The following is a 16,291-nucleotide window of genomic DNA, read 5'->3' as shown; positions in this document are numbered from 1 at the left end:
TCTATAGATTATTTTTCCTTTTACCGATTATTTTTTTTATTTAAAATGAAGAGGAAAAAATAAATGTAGGCCAGTTTTTTCAAAAGGCATGGCTTTTATTTACAAAAAAAAAAGTATGGCCACTCAGTCAACATTGACAACAACATGACAAAATATTCTGTAACAATGTAAACATTTAAAACTTTTAACATTTAACAAAATTAAAAGTAGCTTATTTGCTTTTTAATGTGCAAATATAAAAGTAAACATCCAGTGCAAATCTTAATATTCTGGAATAGTATAAGCATTTAAAAAGTAAAAGTATTGCTTATTTTGCTTTAAAATGTGCAAAAATAAAGATAAACATCCAATACAAAAAAGTGCAAAACGGAAATATTCTGTAACAAGTGTAAACATTTCAACAAAAGTAAAAGTATTGCTTATTTGCTAAAATGTGCAAAAATAAAGCTAAACATCCAATACAAAAAAAGTGTACAGTGTAAACATTTCAACAAAAGTAAAAGTATTGCTTATTTTGCTTAATAACACAACAATGATAGTATGATTAAAGTGAAAGTTAATTGTTGGTTTGTACATAGTATATGTAACTGTTAATGTTGTAAAAGGTATTTGCACAACTAATTAACGTTAGCGTTTGTGACACGTCTTGTGCCGTGGGGTTCTTTCAGGACCGACAGACTGAACGCCAGACGGCTTTGCCAGGTTTACAATCTTTTAATTTTACACAAAGTCTTTTCTCTTCCAACTCTTTTCTCTTTCTTTCCTCGCTTTTCAGCTCCTCTTCCTCGCTCGCTCGTCATCCCCTGTCTCTTGCGGCGTCGCTCCCGGCGCGCCCCGCCTCGCCGCTCGCTCGCCGCCGCCGCCTCTCCACAGCGTTAAAGAGGAGCGCGTCTTTGTAAACACTGAACAGGCACGCCAAACGCGCCTCTCAGAGCAAACGGTGCTTTAGTTTATGAATTTACAACGCAGATACAAATGACACATTCATGTTTTTGTGTAATAATGACAACGTATACGCACGCGGACGATTGACTTGTTGATGGTGATGGCAAGAACGCTGTCGGGGGTTTTCTTTTCAAATGTTCGTTCATAGCCGTTGTGCTGCTATGATAGGCCATTTCCGCTCGACACAGTGTGCATACAACAACATTATTAGGCCGTTTATTGAAATACTCCGACACTTTTGACGACTTTTGGCGTGCTTTTTTCCCCTCGCTCGCATCGTCTGCTTTGCGCTCCGCCATGACAGTAGTGTGACGTAAATATGCGACGCGCCGACGCACAAAAACGGCGTCGACGTATTTACGTAACCGATGACGTCGACTACGTCGACGCGTCGTTTCAGCCTTAATCACAACAAAATTAGGCATAATAATGTGTTAATTCCACGACTGTATATATTGGTATCGGTTGATATCGGAATCGGTAATTAAAAGTTGGACAATATAGGAATATCGGATATCGGCAAAAAAGCCATTATCGGACATCTCTAGTGCCAACAATACTCCATATACATCTCGTGACCTGAATGTTGACCAAGTATTAGCGATATTGTTAATATAAGTGCTAATGCCCAGGAACTACTTTTAGCAGCGCATTAATCACAAAGATGTAACCATCTTATGCAGTTACTGACATACTGAGCCGCCGCTGCTGCTGCATCGCCTCTGAGTTGGTGAGAGTTAATTTGAGATTAAAAAACATGCCTCTCAATTGTTAAATAGAAGGATGTGGCTAAAAACTGAGAAGTTGGTCAACTTTGACATTCAATTCAGACCCGAAGATAGCGAGAAAAGACACGAAAAGACACACGTTTCGTTTTTTATTTTTCACCTGCGCGAGGATTATGATTCATTCTTAATCTAGACGGGAAGATTTAAACAACCCATCTGTCAACACTACAGTGAGAGCAGACATTGTAAAGTAAGTGATTGTTTTATTAAGTTTGTAGTTTGTATTTCTTGTTTAGGATTCATCAATACTGCTACTTGCTGGATCTGCTTATCATTCAGCTTTTAAAGCTTGTAGCTCATCCTCCTTATATTCAGGATCAAAATGATAAGGTTCTGGATCATCATTTGTCTCGTAGTAGTCTTCGTTGGCTCTCAGGTATCTGCCATAAAAAGTAGTTGTTGTTATTCAAGGAAATAGTGAACATGATGCGTCTCTGTAATTCAAACACCGACATATGCTTAAAATTTTAAAAATATGTAAATATTACATGTTATTATGAATGTGCCTGTTATTACATTATATATACACTTACAGCGGGTATATAAAACGTTGACGGAGGTTTTTGGATGTTTTTTAAAGTGCTTTATAGGTGGAATAGAGCGACTCCCATTACCTCCATTTCACCTGACTCTTGCTAGCGTTTATTTATGACTTAAAATGCATTTTAAAAAAAACGTATGTGGTTGTCTTAGATAAGGATTGCGAATGATAGGCAAAGTTTCCAAAAAAGTGCAGTTCCCCTTTCAGTAAGAGCAGGGCCGGCCCGTGGCATAGGCCGTATAGGCAAATGCTAAGGGCGCCGTCCATCAGGGGGCGCCACGCCAGTGCCACAAATGTTGGAGAAAAAAAAAAAAAAAAAAAGTTGATACTATTATTTCTAAATACAAAAAATAATCCCACGTTAATTAAAATGCAAAGTAAAGCCTATTTAATAGAAATATTAATGGTTACAACATTACGCGCCCCCCGCACGGTGCGCCCCCTCCCTTCCCGTATCATGACTCTTTTTGGACGTCACCACATCAAAAAATCAACACAAGATGCCAAAACTGTCAGGTGCCCAGGGAAGAAAAAAGAGAAAAGAAGAGGAGGAGAAACGAGAAAAGACAGAGGTAGCAGGTAGGTAACGTATAGCCTACATGAAATTATTTGTCTGTTACAGAATGTGATAGTAACCTGGCTTTTTAGCATTAAGCTAATGTTACATGATTCGGCAATTGCTAATCAATAAATAGCTAGTTCTGTTTTAACGTCGGGTTAATATTGTGGAGGGGGCTAAATTGTTATGGAAAATAATAATGTAACGTTAGGTAATTACATTACAGTACTCCCACCTTACATTCCTCAGGGACATTTCTTTTTTTCTTTAGTTTATTTCGAACATGAACACACTTACATCATAATACATCACACAATTTCATATCATTTCATTGTACATCATGCCCGAAAAGGAGTAGGAAGAAGCAAAGCTTATTTAATCCTACCCCTTTCCCACTTCAAAGCGTTTACAAATATATAGAATCATTTACTGACCTTTTTATATAATAAAATAACATCTATGAATTAGTATACAACAGTTTTGTAATATGTAATTAATAAATTAATTCAGTCATTATTAACATACTGAGATGAAGAATATCTTATTTTCAATAAGGTTGAAAGTATTTCTCATAATTCTTCTTCTTTGTACTCTGTAAGCACTATTATTTTGAACAACCTCCTAAACTGGATCATATCAGTACAATTTTTAACTTCTTTACTTAATCCATTCTATAATTTAATTCCACATACTGATATGCTAAAAGTTCTAAGTGTTGTACGTGCATATAAATGTTTGTATTAGATCTTTTAAGCAGGTGTTTTTTGTTTACATTGTTATTGCCTTCTGGTTAGCTAATGTTTGCCCTGCAGGTAATCTTCACTTTTCCACCCCTTTATATATTAGGTATAGTTGTAAGTAAAAAAAAAGGTCAAAGACAAAGCTATTCGGGTTCTTGTGAGTATATACACTTCACTGCCGATGTGGGGGGGCGCCACCTAAAATCTTGCCTAGGGCGCCAGATTGGTTAGGGCCGGGCCTGAGTAAGAGTATACCGTTACTTTAGAGTAATATGACTCAAGTAAACGTAAAAAAGTAGTCATCCAAATAATTAGTAAAATGAAGTATTCAGTGAAAAAACTACTCAAGTAGCTATTTTTAAAAGGTACTTGTAGGACAACTGTAGTTGGTGTGTGTGTGTGTGTGGCACATATAGACAAACAACCTGGAGGAACCCCATGCAAGCAAATGAAGATGAGGGATAAATAAATAGAGCAAAATAAAGCAAAATATGATTGCCTAAAGAAAGTGGAAGCTCATTCAAATGCACCCCTACTTTTATAGCGTGTCATCAGTTGAGCGAGTTTCGTGAAGTCAACTCTGTGAACAACAACAACTTTTGCCAACTATTCTGTTAGCTTTCTTGATTGAAAGCGAACACTGGTAATTTAAGAGAGAAGAGGAGTGTCATTGCAGCTGGAAATAATTGATGCATTCTACAGTCATTTTCATTGCCAAATGTTCTGAAATCGGAAAAGTCTGTATGCACTCTGAACGAGTCGTATACACACAAGAAATAATGTTCTACCAGCTAACTAATCACAGCCTTTACTGTCAGCGTGTTTGCAGCACGAGGTGAGATGTTTTTGGAGGTGCACATCGCGCAAGAAGTTTTAAAAGGGGAGGAGGGAGCTGGTGTAGCATATGCTGGTGCTTTGTTACAGGAAAAAAATTCCAGGTTTTAAGCAAAAATTGGGGTTACGAGCTTACCCACATAATTGGCTTACCAAATGTCACAGTGAATTCATCCTGTAAGATCAGACCAATTAGCTTATAGCTGAACAGCGATATTACTTTGTTTCTTAAACCATGGGAATGAAGAAAATGAGTGTGAAGGACAGTGCTGAGAAGAACAAGCAGAGAATATTCATTGCATTAAAGGAATAAATCATCAAAAAACAAGACCGAGTGAAACAGTTCAAGCGTATCACTGCTAGTCTGAACCATACTAAAGCAGTAAGAGTCTAATGCCAGCTCAGGATGTTTAAATAATATCTAAACGGCAGACATTTATCCATGAAAATATGGAGAACCTGCAGATGGTGTGTTTGACAAAGAAACAGATACCGTAGACATCCGCTTTCCAAGGAAAATGCTGTGCACTATTATTACATCACTTCATAAAAATACTGTAGTTGTTTGTAGTGCTTTGTGTAGTATTGTGTTTCATACAATATTTCTTGTCTAAAAGTTTCCTTTTTAAAAGGTATGTTACGTTTTAAAATTGGGACTAAATGTATTATAACTAATTTCCAAGGACAATGCTGCTTTGCAATACGAGTTTTCTGTCATGTCGGTGTTGATCATGTTTTTGTTTTAGTCATGTTTTGTTTTGTTTTGTTTAGTTATTGGACTCTTTAGTTTCTGGTTGTTCACTCCCTTGTATTGTTTCCATAGCAACCCATTAGTTTTCACCTGTCACGTCACGCACCTGTTTCAAGTTTTGAGTCACGCACCTGTTTTCGTTAATCATGTCTGTTATTTAAGCTTTTCTTTTTCTGTTGGTCAGCCTGGCGACATCCGCATTCATACCCCTGACACACTCTTTATCGTCACTCTGCATAATGCCATGTTCACAGTCCCATGCCAAGTAAGTTTTTGTTTCATTGTTCACAGTTTCTGCCTTTGTGCTATAGTCTTTTTGGTTTCATAGTTTGTTTTCCGCCACTGTGCGCGCTTTTCGTTTGTACATTTTTTGATAGTAATAAATCACGTACTTACATTCCCGTCTCGCCCGAGCCAACTTTCCGTTGCCTTTTGGAAAAACTAAACCCAAGGACCTAGTCATGACATTTTCAAGGTACCATTGTGTCTAACATCCAGCACAAGCCTTTATACCTCCACACAACAAACATTCATTCATTCATTTTCGATACCGTTTGTCCTCTTTATGGTCATAAATGCGTTGAAGCCTATCCCAGCAGACTTCTGCTGAGTGACGCGGTAAACCTTCGACTGGTTGCCAGTCAATCACAAGGCACAAATAGACAAACAACCATTCACACTTACATTAACACCTACAGTCTCCAATTAGCTGAGCCCAACATGCATGTTTGTGGGATGTAGGAGGAAAACCCAAGCACGGTGAGAACAGGCAATCTCCAGACGGCGATGCTCCGAAGGACATTTTTCACCTTCTGACTATGAGGTCAACATGCTAACCATGAGGCCACTGTATGACTCTCTCTGAACACATGGTTTTGTTCAAAGCAAAGCTAATAGGAACACTTAACTGTGACCATCTTTGGGTCTTGCTTCACTTATCACAAACATGCTCTTCGGTTCCTTTATGATGAATAATGGCTTATTAAAAAAGTATTAGTGGGGGTATATATATATCTTATTTGAATAGGTATGTATTAGAGATGTCCGATAATATCAGACTGACGATGTTATCGGCCGATAAATGCTTTAAAATGTAATATCGGAAATTATCGGTATCGGTTTCAAAAAGTAAAATGTACGACTTTTTACAACGCCGCTGTACGGAGTGGTACACGGACGTAGGGAGAAGTACAGAGCGCCAATAAACCTTAAAGGCACTGCTTTTGCATGCCGGCCCAGTCACATAATATCTACGGCTTTTCACACACTTGGTCAACAGCCATACATCACACTGAGGGTGGCCGTATAAACAACTTTAACACTGTTACAAATATGCGCCACACTTTCAACCCACACCAAACAAGAATGACAAACACATTTCGAGAGAACATCCGCACCGTAACAACATAAACACAACAGAACAAATACCCAGAACCCCCTTGCAGCACTAACGCTTCCAGGACGCTAAAATATACACCCCCCCGGTATCCCCTACGCCCCCCACCTCAAACCCGCCCCCCCCAACCCCACCCACCTTAATCTCCTCATGCTCTCTCAGGGAGAGCATGTCCCAAATTCCAAGCTGCTGTTTTGAAGCATGTTAAAAAAAATAATACTTTGTGACTTCAATAGTAAATATGGCAGTGCCATGTTGGCATTTATTTTGGAAAACCTTGTTACATTGTTTAATGCATCCAGCGGGGCATCACAACAAAATTAGGCATAATAATGTGTTAATTTCACGACTGTATATATCGGTATCGGTTGATATCGGAATCGGTAATTAAGAGTTGGACAATATCGGCAAAAAAGCCATTATCGGACTTCTCTAGTATGTATACCTTTGCCCCTGTGTAACTAAACATTCAAACTTCTGCACCCAATTCTTGTAAAATCATTGAAGATCATTCCACTCAAAAAAAAAGAACAGTTTAAATATGTCAGGGTCCAGATTTGATCATTATGAACATGCGATCAAAAGTCAACTTACGATGGAGCCTTTGGGAGCCCTCTATTTTGCCATTAAAAAGCCCTTAAAAACATCCAAACACCTCCATGAAGGTTTTAAATACATGCTGTAAGTATATGTGATGTAGTAACAGGCACATTTAGAATAACATTTAATATATACGTATTTTAAACATTTTAAGCAAAGTGTGTTCTTCCTCTCACCTCCAAAAACATGCACCTGGGGATAGGTTGATTGGCAACACTGAATTGGCCCTAGTGTGTGAATGTGGGTGTATATGTTGTCTATTTGTCTTGGCCCTGTGATGAGGTGGCAACTTGTCCAAGGTGTACAAGCGGTAGAAAATGGATGAATAGATCATTTGAAGCATACGTGGTGCATTAATATCAAAAACGCATCACAACGTGTGTTTTGTGGACTTGGAGAAGGCATTCGACCGTGTCCCTCGGGAAGTCCTGTGGGGAGTGCTCGGAGAGTATGGGGTATCGGACTGTCTGATTGTGGCAGTCCGCTCCCTGTATGCTCAGTGCCAGAGCTTGGTCCGCATTGCCGGCAGTAAGTCGGACACGTTTCCAGTGAGGGTTGGACTCCGCCAAGGCTGCCCTTTGTCACCGATTCTGTTCATAACTTTTATGGACAGAATTTCTAGGCGCAGTCAAGGTGTTGAGGGGATCTGGTTTGGTGGCTGCAGGATTAGGTCTCTGCTTTTTGCAGATGATGTGGTCCTGATGGCTTCATCTAGCCAGGATCTTCAGCTCTCACTGGATCGGTTCGCAGCCGAGTGTGAAGCGACTGGGATGAGAATCAGCACCTCCAAGTCCGAGTCCATGGTTCTCGCCCGGAAAAGGGTGGAGTGCCATCTCCGGGTTGGGGAGGAGATCTTGCCCCAAGTGGAGGAGTTCAAGTACCTCGGAGTCTTGTTCACGAGTGAGGGAAGAGTGGATCGTGAGATCGACAGGCGGATCGGTGCGGCGTCTTCAGTAATGCGGACGCTGTATCAATCCGTTGTGGTGAAGAAGGAGCTGAGCCGGAAGGCAAAGCTCTCAATTTACCGGTCGATCTACGTTCCCATCCTCACCTATGGTCATGAGCTTTGGGTTATGACCGAAAGGACAAGATCACGGGTACAAGCGGCCGAAATGAGTTTCCTCCGCCGGGTGGCGGGGCTGTCCCTTGGAGATAGGGTGAGAAGCTCTGCCATCCGGGGGGAGCTCAAAGTAAAGCCGCTGCTCCTCCACATCGAGAGGAGCCAGATGAGGTGGTTCGGGCATCTGGTCAGGATGCCACCCGAACGCCTCCCTAGGGAGGTGTTTAGGGCACGTCCGACCGGTAGGAGGCCACGGGGAAGACCCAGGACACGTTGGGAAGACCCAGGACACGTTGGGAAGACTATGTCTCCCGGCTGGCCTGGGAATGCCTCGGGGTCCCACAGGAAGAGCTGGACGAAGTGGCTGGGGAGAGGGAAGTCTGGGCTTCCCTGCTTAGGCTGCTGCCCCCGCGACCCGACCTCGGATAAGCGGAAGAAGATGGATGGATGGATGGATGGCATCACAACGTTTGCTAATTATTTTTTTTACAACTGTAGTGATTATTACTCACTGCAGACTTTATGGAAGCCAACAAACATAATAAATCATCACTTACTGTACAATGCCTGCTATCATTAGCATGCCGACTGATAGAATCTTGTTATATTTCCAATGAGATGAAGAATAACTCGTAATCCTCACGAAGAAAAGGGGAGTGAAACCAAGCGTCTTTTCGTGTTGTTCTCGCCATTTTGTGTCTGATTTGGCTGTCAAAGTGTACCAACTTGTCAGAATACGTCCTGGTCCTTCTACTATACAGGTGAGAGGCATGATTTACCATATACAATAAAGTTTGACGAAAAAAGAAACGATAATGCAGCTGATCAGTCAATGATGTCAACATTGGCACACAAGCTAGTGATCACGGCGCTGCTATAAATAGCTTGTCTGCGTTAGCGCTTGTAATAACAAAATCACTAATATTTAGTCAATATGCAAGTCACGAAATGTAAATGGAGTATTGTTGGCCCTTTTTGGATGGTTATTTATTGAGTTTTATAGGAATAGAGGACCTCCCATTAGCTCCATTGTAAGATGACTTGTATTTACATTTATTTATGAGTTAGAATGCATAAAAACAAATACATCCGTCGTCATGTCTTTCATATTGATTGTGAATGATAGGAACAATTCCTAAAAAAGTGCATTTCCCCTTTAAGACTCATTTATTTGTACAGGCTTTTAATTAGCTACTCTTAGACTTTAATGATTTTTATGTTGTCTTTTATATTGTTTTATTTTGTATATTTATATTTTGTTTTTATATTGGCCTGTTATATTGCCTGTCATATTTCAACTGTTTTGTGAAGCACTTTGTGACTTTTTGTCTGTGCCGTTAAAGGTGCTATAGAAATAAATGCTACTTAAAACAAGGCACAGTAATGAACAAGTTAAAACTAAAATAAGACATTCTATGCAGACAGACAGTATGTCAGTATTACAAATATAAAGATTATGATAGAAATAAAATACATTAGGAAGTTACTTTCTGTCATCTCAAATACAGCTACCCTTATCAGTCGTGTCACATAACAGAGGTACAGTTTTTTGGAATATGGGCAAAAATTTGGGGTATGAACTTGCAAGCTAGCATTAGCTTATAGCTACAGTAGCTATTAGACCGAGACAAAACTTTCGTTTTTTCAAACACGGGAAAGAGGAAAGTGGTTGTAAAGTACAGTGCTCAGAAGAAGAGGATGATATTCATTGAATTAAATAAATAAATCTAAAACTAAGCAAAGTGAGGTATTATTACATTATATACATTAACAACTGTTTTCTTTGATACAATATTGTTATCCAGAAGTTACAATAGAATTTTAGTTAATTTCAATGGGTAACATTGTAATGCTATACAGTTATTCTAGACTATTAGCTATGTCAGAGAACCAACTAAATTCATAAGCTGAGGTACGACTTACTCGTCCGTCTTATTATTGACATTTTGTGTGATACGAAAACTAAGAGTACAAAAACGTATCTTACAAGATTTAAAAAACTGCTATTTTTAATTATATATCATATATGCCAAACTATACTGTACTATACTCTACAGAAGGATGATGGAATGTATGGACTGGACTCTTACTATTATGTTGGATCCAGTATGGACTGGACTCTCACAATATTATGTCAGACCCACTCGACATCCATTGCTTTCGGTCTCCCCCAGAGGCGGGGGGGTTACCCACATATGCGGTCCTCTCCAAGGTTTCTCATAGTCATTCACATCGACGTCCCACTGGGGTGAGTTTTTCCTTGCCCTTATGTGGGCTTTGTACCGAGGATGTCGTTGTGGCTTGTGCAGCCCTTTGAGACACTTGTGATTTAGGGCTGTATAAATAAAGATTGATTGATTGATTGAGAAGTAGACAGATTAGGGTACATGGATGTGAACTTTACCTCAGAAAACAGACAGTAAAAAAAAGCTTTTCATGATATCCACATTATATGAGACTAATTGCTATGTCTGAGAAAAAGTAAAACACTTCAATTTTCCGGAAACAGAAATGCCTGAAAACCTTTTACAATGTAAACAAGATCTCAGGGTGAGCATAACTTAGTAATAATGTGTCAGAAGAGGCTCTTGGAGCAGAGCTGTCTTCCTTTATTGTCAGCAATGCTGATCTTATAAGTGTGAAATATACTGTAGTATACAATAATTTCTCTAGCTAATGTTTCATTGAATATATGAGTGAACTAGCTCTTTGAGATAGAAACTGGACGCTAAACTAAAAAAGGCAATTTCTGCGTTTCAACACTCATAGACAATTCACTCACCTGTACAATCTCCAGCATCTCATTTTTACTGATGTAGCCATTCCCATCCAGGTCATACATACTGAAGGCCCATTTTAGCTTCTGCTCCAGTTTGCCACGTGACGTCACACTCAGAGCAATTATGAACTCCCGAAAGTCTATGGTGCCATCACCGTTTGCGTCAAACGTGCGAAAAACGTGCTCTGCAAACTTTGAAGCATCTCCATAAGGAAAAAAGTTGCCGTATATCTTTTTAAACTCCTCCATGGACAGGTTCCCGCTGGGGCAATCCCGCAGGAAGCCTTTATACCACTCTTGAATCTCGTGCTCGGTGAAGTCCGTGCTCTCCAGGAGGTCCTGCATCACCTCGGGACGGAGCTTGCTGTTCTGCTTCCCCATGTCTGGCAGCTCTTAAATGACTTGGCACTCTGCTGGACGACACAGAAAATGAGGAGCTTTGGTTAACTGATGCAAAGAATATTAGATTTACAGGTAAACAGGCAATACCAGTTTGCATAGTATCATGGCTGTCACTACCATTGAGAACACCGAGGTCATGTCCTCTGTATTTTTTTTTGTGACAAAAAGACTGCAAATATACTTCATGTTGGACATTGTACATCACAATGTGGTAGATCATCCTCTCAAAATATATGATCTTTGGCTATGCACAGCTGGCTACAACTCCAGACAACGTAACGCCATGAAATCCACTTTTATTTTAAACATTATCCGATCTGAAATGTGCTGTCAAGATAACATTAAAGGGGAACATTATCACCAGACCTATGTAAGCGTCAATATATACCTTGATGTTGAAAAAAAAAGACCATATATTTTTTTAACCGATTTCCGAACTCTAAATGGGTGAATCTTGGCGAATTAAACGCCTTTCTAATATTCGCTCTCGGAGCGATGACGTCACAATGTGACATCGCATCGGGAAGCAATCCGCCATTTTCTCAAACACTGAGTCAAATCAGCTCTGTTATTTTCCGTTTTTTCGACTGTTTTCCGTACCTTGGAGACATCATGCCTCGTCGGTGTGTTGTCGGAGGGTGTAACAACACGAACAGGGACGGATTCAAGTTGCACCAGTGGCTCAAAGATGCGAAAGTGGCAAGAAATTGGACGTTTGTTCCGCACACTTTACCGACGAAAGCTATGCTACGACAGAGATGGCAAGAATGTGTGGATATCCTGCGACACTCAAAGCAGATGCATTTCCAACAATAAAGTCAAAGAAATCTGCCGCCAGACCCCCATTGAATCTGCCGGAGTGTGTGAGCAATTCAGGGACAAAGGACATCGGTAGCACGGCAAGCAATGGCTGCAGTTTGTTCCCGCAGACCAGCGAGCTAAACCCCCTGGATGTCTTGGCTCACACCGTCCCGAAGATGATCAAGAGAAGAATATCGACCCTAGCTTCCCTGGCCTGCTGACACGAGGGTACGTCTACAGAATATATTAATTGATGAAAATTGGGCTGTCTGCACTCTCAAAGTGCATGTTGTTGCCAAATGTATTTCATATGCTGTAAACCTAGTTCATAGTTGTTAGTTTCCTTTAATGCCAAACAAACACATACCAACCGTTGGTTAGAAGGCGATCGCCGAATTAGTCCTCGCTTTCTCCCGTGTCGCTGGCTGTCGTGTCGTTTTCGTCGGTTTCGCTTGCATACGGTTCAAACCGATATGGCTCAATAGCTTCAGTTTCTTCTTCAATTTCGTTTTCGCTACCTGCCTCCACACTACAACCATCCGTTTCAATACATTCGTAATCTGTTGAATCGCTTAAGCCGCTGAAATCCGAGTCTGAATCCGAGCTAATGTCGCTATAGCTTGCTGTTCTTTCCGCCATGTTTGTTTGTGTTGGCTTCACTATGTGACGTCACAGGAAAATGGACGGGTGGTTAAAATCAGGCACTTTGGGGCCGTGCTCTGGCTCCCACGCACTCTGGGAGTCGAATGTATTGTACATGCAAATTCACATATGCTCACATACGTACATAGGTACCTACGCTCCCACATACATACACAAATACAGTACATATTTACCTACCTAATGTTCGTACATCCACACGCACATTCAATATACAAACATACACATACACATACTGTACATATACATTCACTGTACAAACACATATACACATTCTGTACATATACATTCATTGTACAAACACATATACACATTCTGTACATATACAAGTACATATGCATACTTACACTCATGCACATAATCACGTTTCATCAAACATATATTAACGTTGTTGCCCTAGGGTAAACTGGGTGTAACACATGGCACACTGACAAAGCTTAACCTATTGTGACTATAACAATCTACAAGGTTAATGTAGGTTGCTTCTCTTTCTCCCCCTCCATTTTTCTGCATTCTTTCGTATCTCAAGTTATCATTACGTATATGTATTGTTGCATTTAAACAACTGTATTTTTGATAATAAAGGTAAATTATTGGTATTGTTCATTATCAATAGCGCTATTTCTATTGGTATTTGTATTGATCCATTTGTAGTGTAATAATGCTCATTGTCATTTCTGTATTATTTTTTATTTTTCGCTAACTGCTTATTTGCTATTACTTTTACCATCATATTTGTACATGTCATATTTGCTGATGTTGCTCTATTGTTGTTGTTGTTGTTGTTTGCTGTTGTTGTTTTTGTCTCTCTGTCTAATCCCCCTCTTGTCCCCACAATTTCCCCCTCTGTCTTCTTTTTTTTTTCTCTTTCTATCCCCTCCTGCTCCGGCCCGGCTGCACTAAATGATAATATAAATACATTTAATAAAGTCAAATACAAATAAGGCAACAAGAGAAGTATCCTACACTTCTCTTTTGTAAAGTAAATCTGAACAGCCGTCATGGGCATCTACATCAACTATATGATTTGCCTGAGAAGCTGGACAGGACATAAAAAAAAAAAAAAAAAAAAAAAAAAAAAAAAAAAAAAAAAAAAAAAAAAAAATCAGGCACTTTGAAGCTTTTTTAGGGATACTGCGTGATGGGTAAAATTTTGAAAAAAACTTCGAAAAATATAATAAGCCACTGGGAACTGATTTTTAATGGTTTTAACAATTCTGAAATTGTGATAATGTTCCCCTTTAACACTAAATTATACTGACGTCATCAATGTGGGTTTCACCTGATTTTGAATTGATGTGAAACGCTGCCACCTCGTCCCAAACGCAGAACAGGCGCTGGGCGTATGGCTTCGCTATCCTTGGGGGGACAGTTTTGTGTGAAGAAGCGCATGTCAAATGTCAATTATTGACTGACAAAGCGCTTGTAATTTAATTTGACCCCAAACGTATTCCTGGCCACGTCATGCCCTGTCAGATTATGAAGACAGATTTCTCCCTCGATTTCCCGGTGGCCCTCGTGGTGCGCGTCACCTGACTGAAACTATACAGAAGGGAGCGTGTTCAAGTCCATGTTGGCGTTGCAATTTTCCAAAAGTTTTCAAAAGTATGTTTTAATGATGTTAAAATTGTTTAATACACTAAGCTTCAGCAAAGTATTTAAAAAAGTGGATTGTTAATTGTGTTGCTCAAGGTTATATTATTTATATGGTGCTGGGATACCCTTGATATCAGCCTTTCAGAGCTCCTCTTGGACCATCCATTTTTGACCTTAGTATTTGTCAAATCCTGGTTATGGCCCTACGTAGAATGTAATTGTTGCATTGATTATGTGTGATGCATATGAAAAAAAAACCTTGTTGTAAGCTGTAATTTATTTTTCGAACTGGTACAAGTGGTAGAAAATGGATGGATGCATGGATGGACCCTCTGGTTTTAAAGCCTTTGTCCTTACAAACTGATTGACTGCTGCAACAAGTAAGACAATTATATACAGTAAATAAATCGTTTATTTCACAATTGAGTGAGAAACACCCAATTGATGGGGGAACTGATGATTGTGAGATGAACCGTACTGGATAATCTCACTATTTGTCAAAGTGTGGCAAAGTGTCCACTCATCCCTTAACAAATATAATCAGTAACTAAGAGAGGCAGGCCTTACTTTAGATGGAACATGCTATTATTAGCTGGAGAAGCCTCATTGCCTACTAGTGTAACACATTATTTTCACCTTTCCAAATTCTGTGTAGTATTTCTCCTAACGTGTGAAAACTAAGATTTCTTAGTAACAAAAGTCACAACAAAAAAGCTCCATTTAGCTTTGTTGTGCTTTTAAAATGGAAACATTCACCCTTGCAATCTGCGCAAACACTCCCGGAGATATCCATGTTTGCCAAACACATCTGTTAGTCCTTCTCTTAAGCAACATCAAAGGGGAAATTTACTGTTGTAGAAGTGCATGCTAAAGAGCCAAACATGGTAATGTTTTTGTTGGTGAAATAGCTTCCAATAGGGAAGATGTAATGTCATTGTAACTCAGAAAATATATGGGTGGTAGATCAGAACAAGACATTTTTATTCAAACATTTATTCATTTTCTTCCACTTATCCTATTCAAAGACACCAACAAACTGGAGCCTGTCCAAGCTTGACTCCTTGTCAGTCAGGACATATATTTTTATCTTTTGACAGTAAAAAGTCTTCTAAATTAGTTGCACCGTGCTTCAAATCCAACTTCAACCAAATAGACTATACTTCTCATCTGGCAGACAAGTATATTGTGAGTCAGGATTTATACAATGAATCTGGTTGCATGACTCATATTTACAATCAGATGATACCAACTTTACTTAAAGGGGTCACATTATGTTTTTTCAACATTCAAAACATCTCCTTGAGACAAATATAAGTTAGAACAATACTTTGTATTTGAAATGGCAACAGCGGAGCATTTTAGCATGCATTCGCTAGGGTAGTAAATCTCTTTGTGATGGACAATTCGATTGGGTTACCATGCGGTTAAAAAATGATTCATTTATAAAGCAGAACGATTTGATTTAGTGTATGAACGATTCATTAAGATTTGATATGGTGTATAAATTATTCAATTCTATGGTTAACATTTGTTGATGAACACATTTGTTGAAGAACAAAATAATTCCTTCCTGTGCATACACTCATGTTAGAGGATAAATAGTCAGCTCAGACTAGATCAGTCCAAGCTAAATCTATGAGCATGAACTGATGAAAAATACTGGGATGAGAGGCTAAACGTATTCTAACACAACAGATTAGTTGAATACCATGAGAATAACAATGAATTAGAACACCCATAGGTACATTCATCTTTAAATAAAAAAACAAACACATTCTACAAATGTGACACATACATCCCCAAAAATGTTCTATAAAGTAAAAAGGCAGACACATGTCA

General features: G+C 39.3%; 1 protein-coding gene across 2 annotated transcripts in view; it reads right to left on the bottom strand.

Annotated features, from left to right (window-relative positions):
- The window catches only part of ncalda (neurocalcin delta a), a 65,360-nt gene that overhangs the window by 12,108 nt on the left and 36,961 nt on the right, over window positions 1–16,291 (bottom strand). The window contains exon 2 of one of the 2 annotated variants that reach the window (XM_061948691.2): window positions 10,997–11,406. In XM_061948691.2, the coding sequence (XP_061804675.1) occupies window positions 10,997–11,374 (378 nt within the window). In that variant the 5' untranslated portion in view covers window positions 11,375–11,406. The remainder of the gene's footprint in view (window positions 1–10,996; window positions 11,407–16,291) is intronic. The other variant, XM_061948683.2, reaches the window with a different exon arrangement.

Source organism: Nerophis lumbriciformis, linkage group LG04 (genome assembly GCF_033978685.3).
Source record: "Nerophis lumbriciformis linkage group LG04, RoL_Nlum_v2.1, whole genome shotgun sequence".
Taxonomy (NCBI): domain Eukaryota; kingdom Metazoa; phylum Chordata; class Actinopteri; order Syngnathiformes; family Syngnathidae; genus Nerophis; species Nerophis lumbriciformis.
Note: the sequence above shows the minus strand (reverse complement) of the source record. Positions and strands in the feature narration are given on the sequence as shown.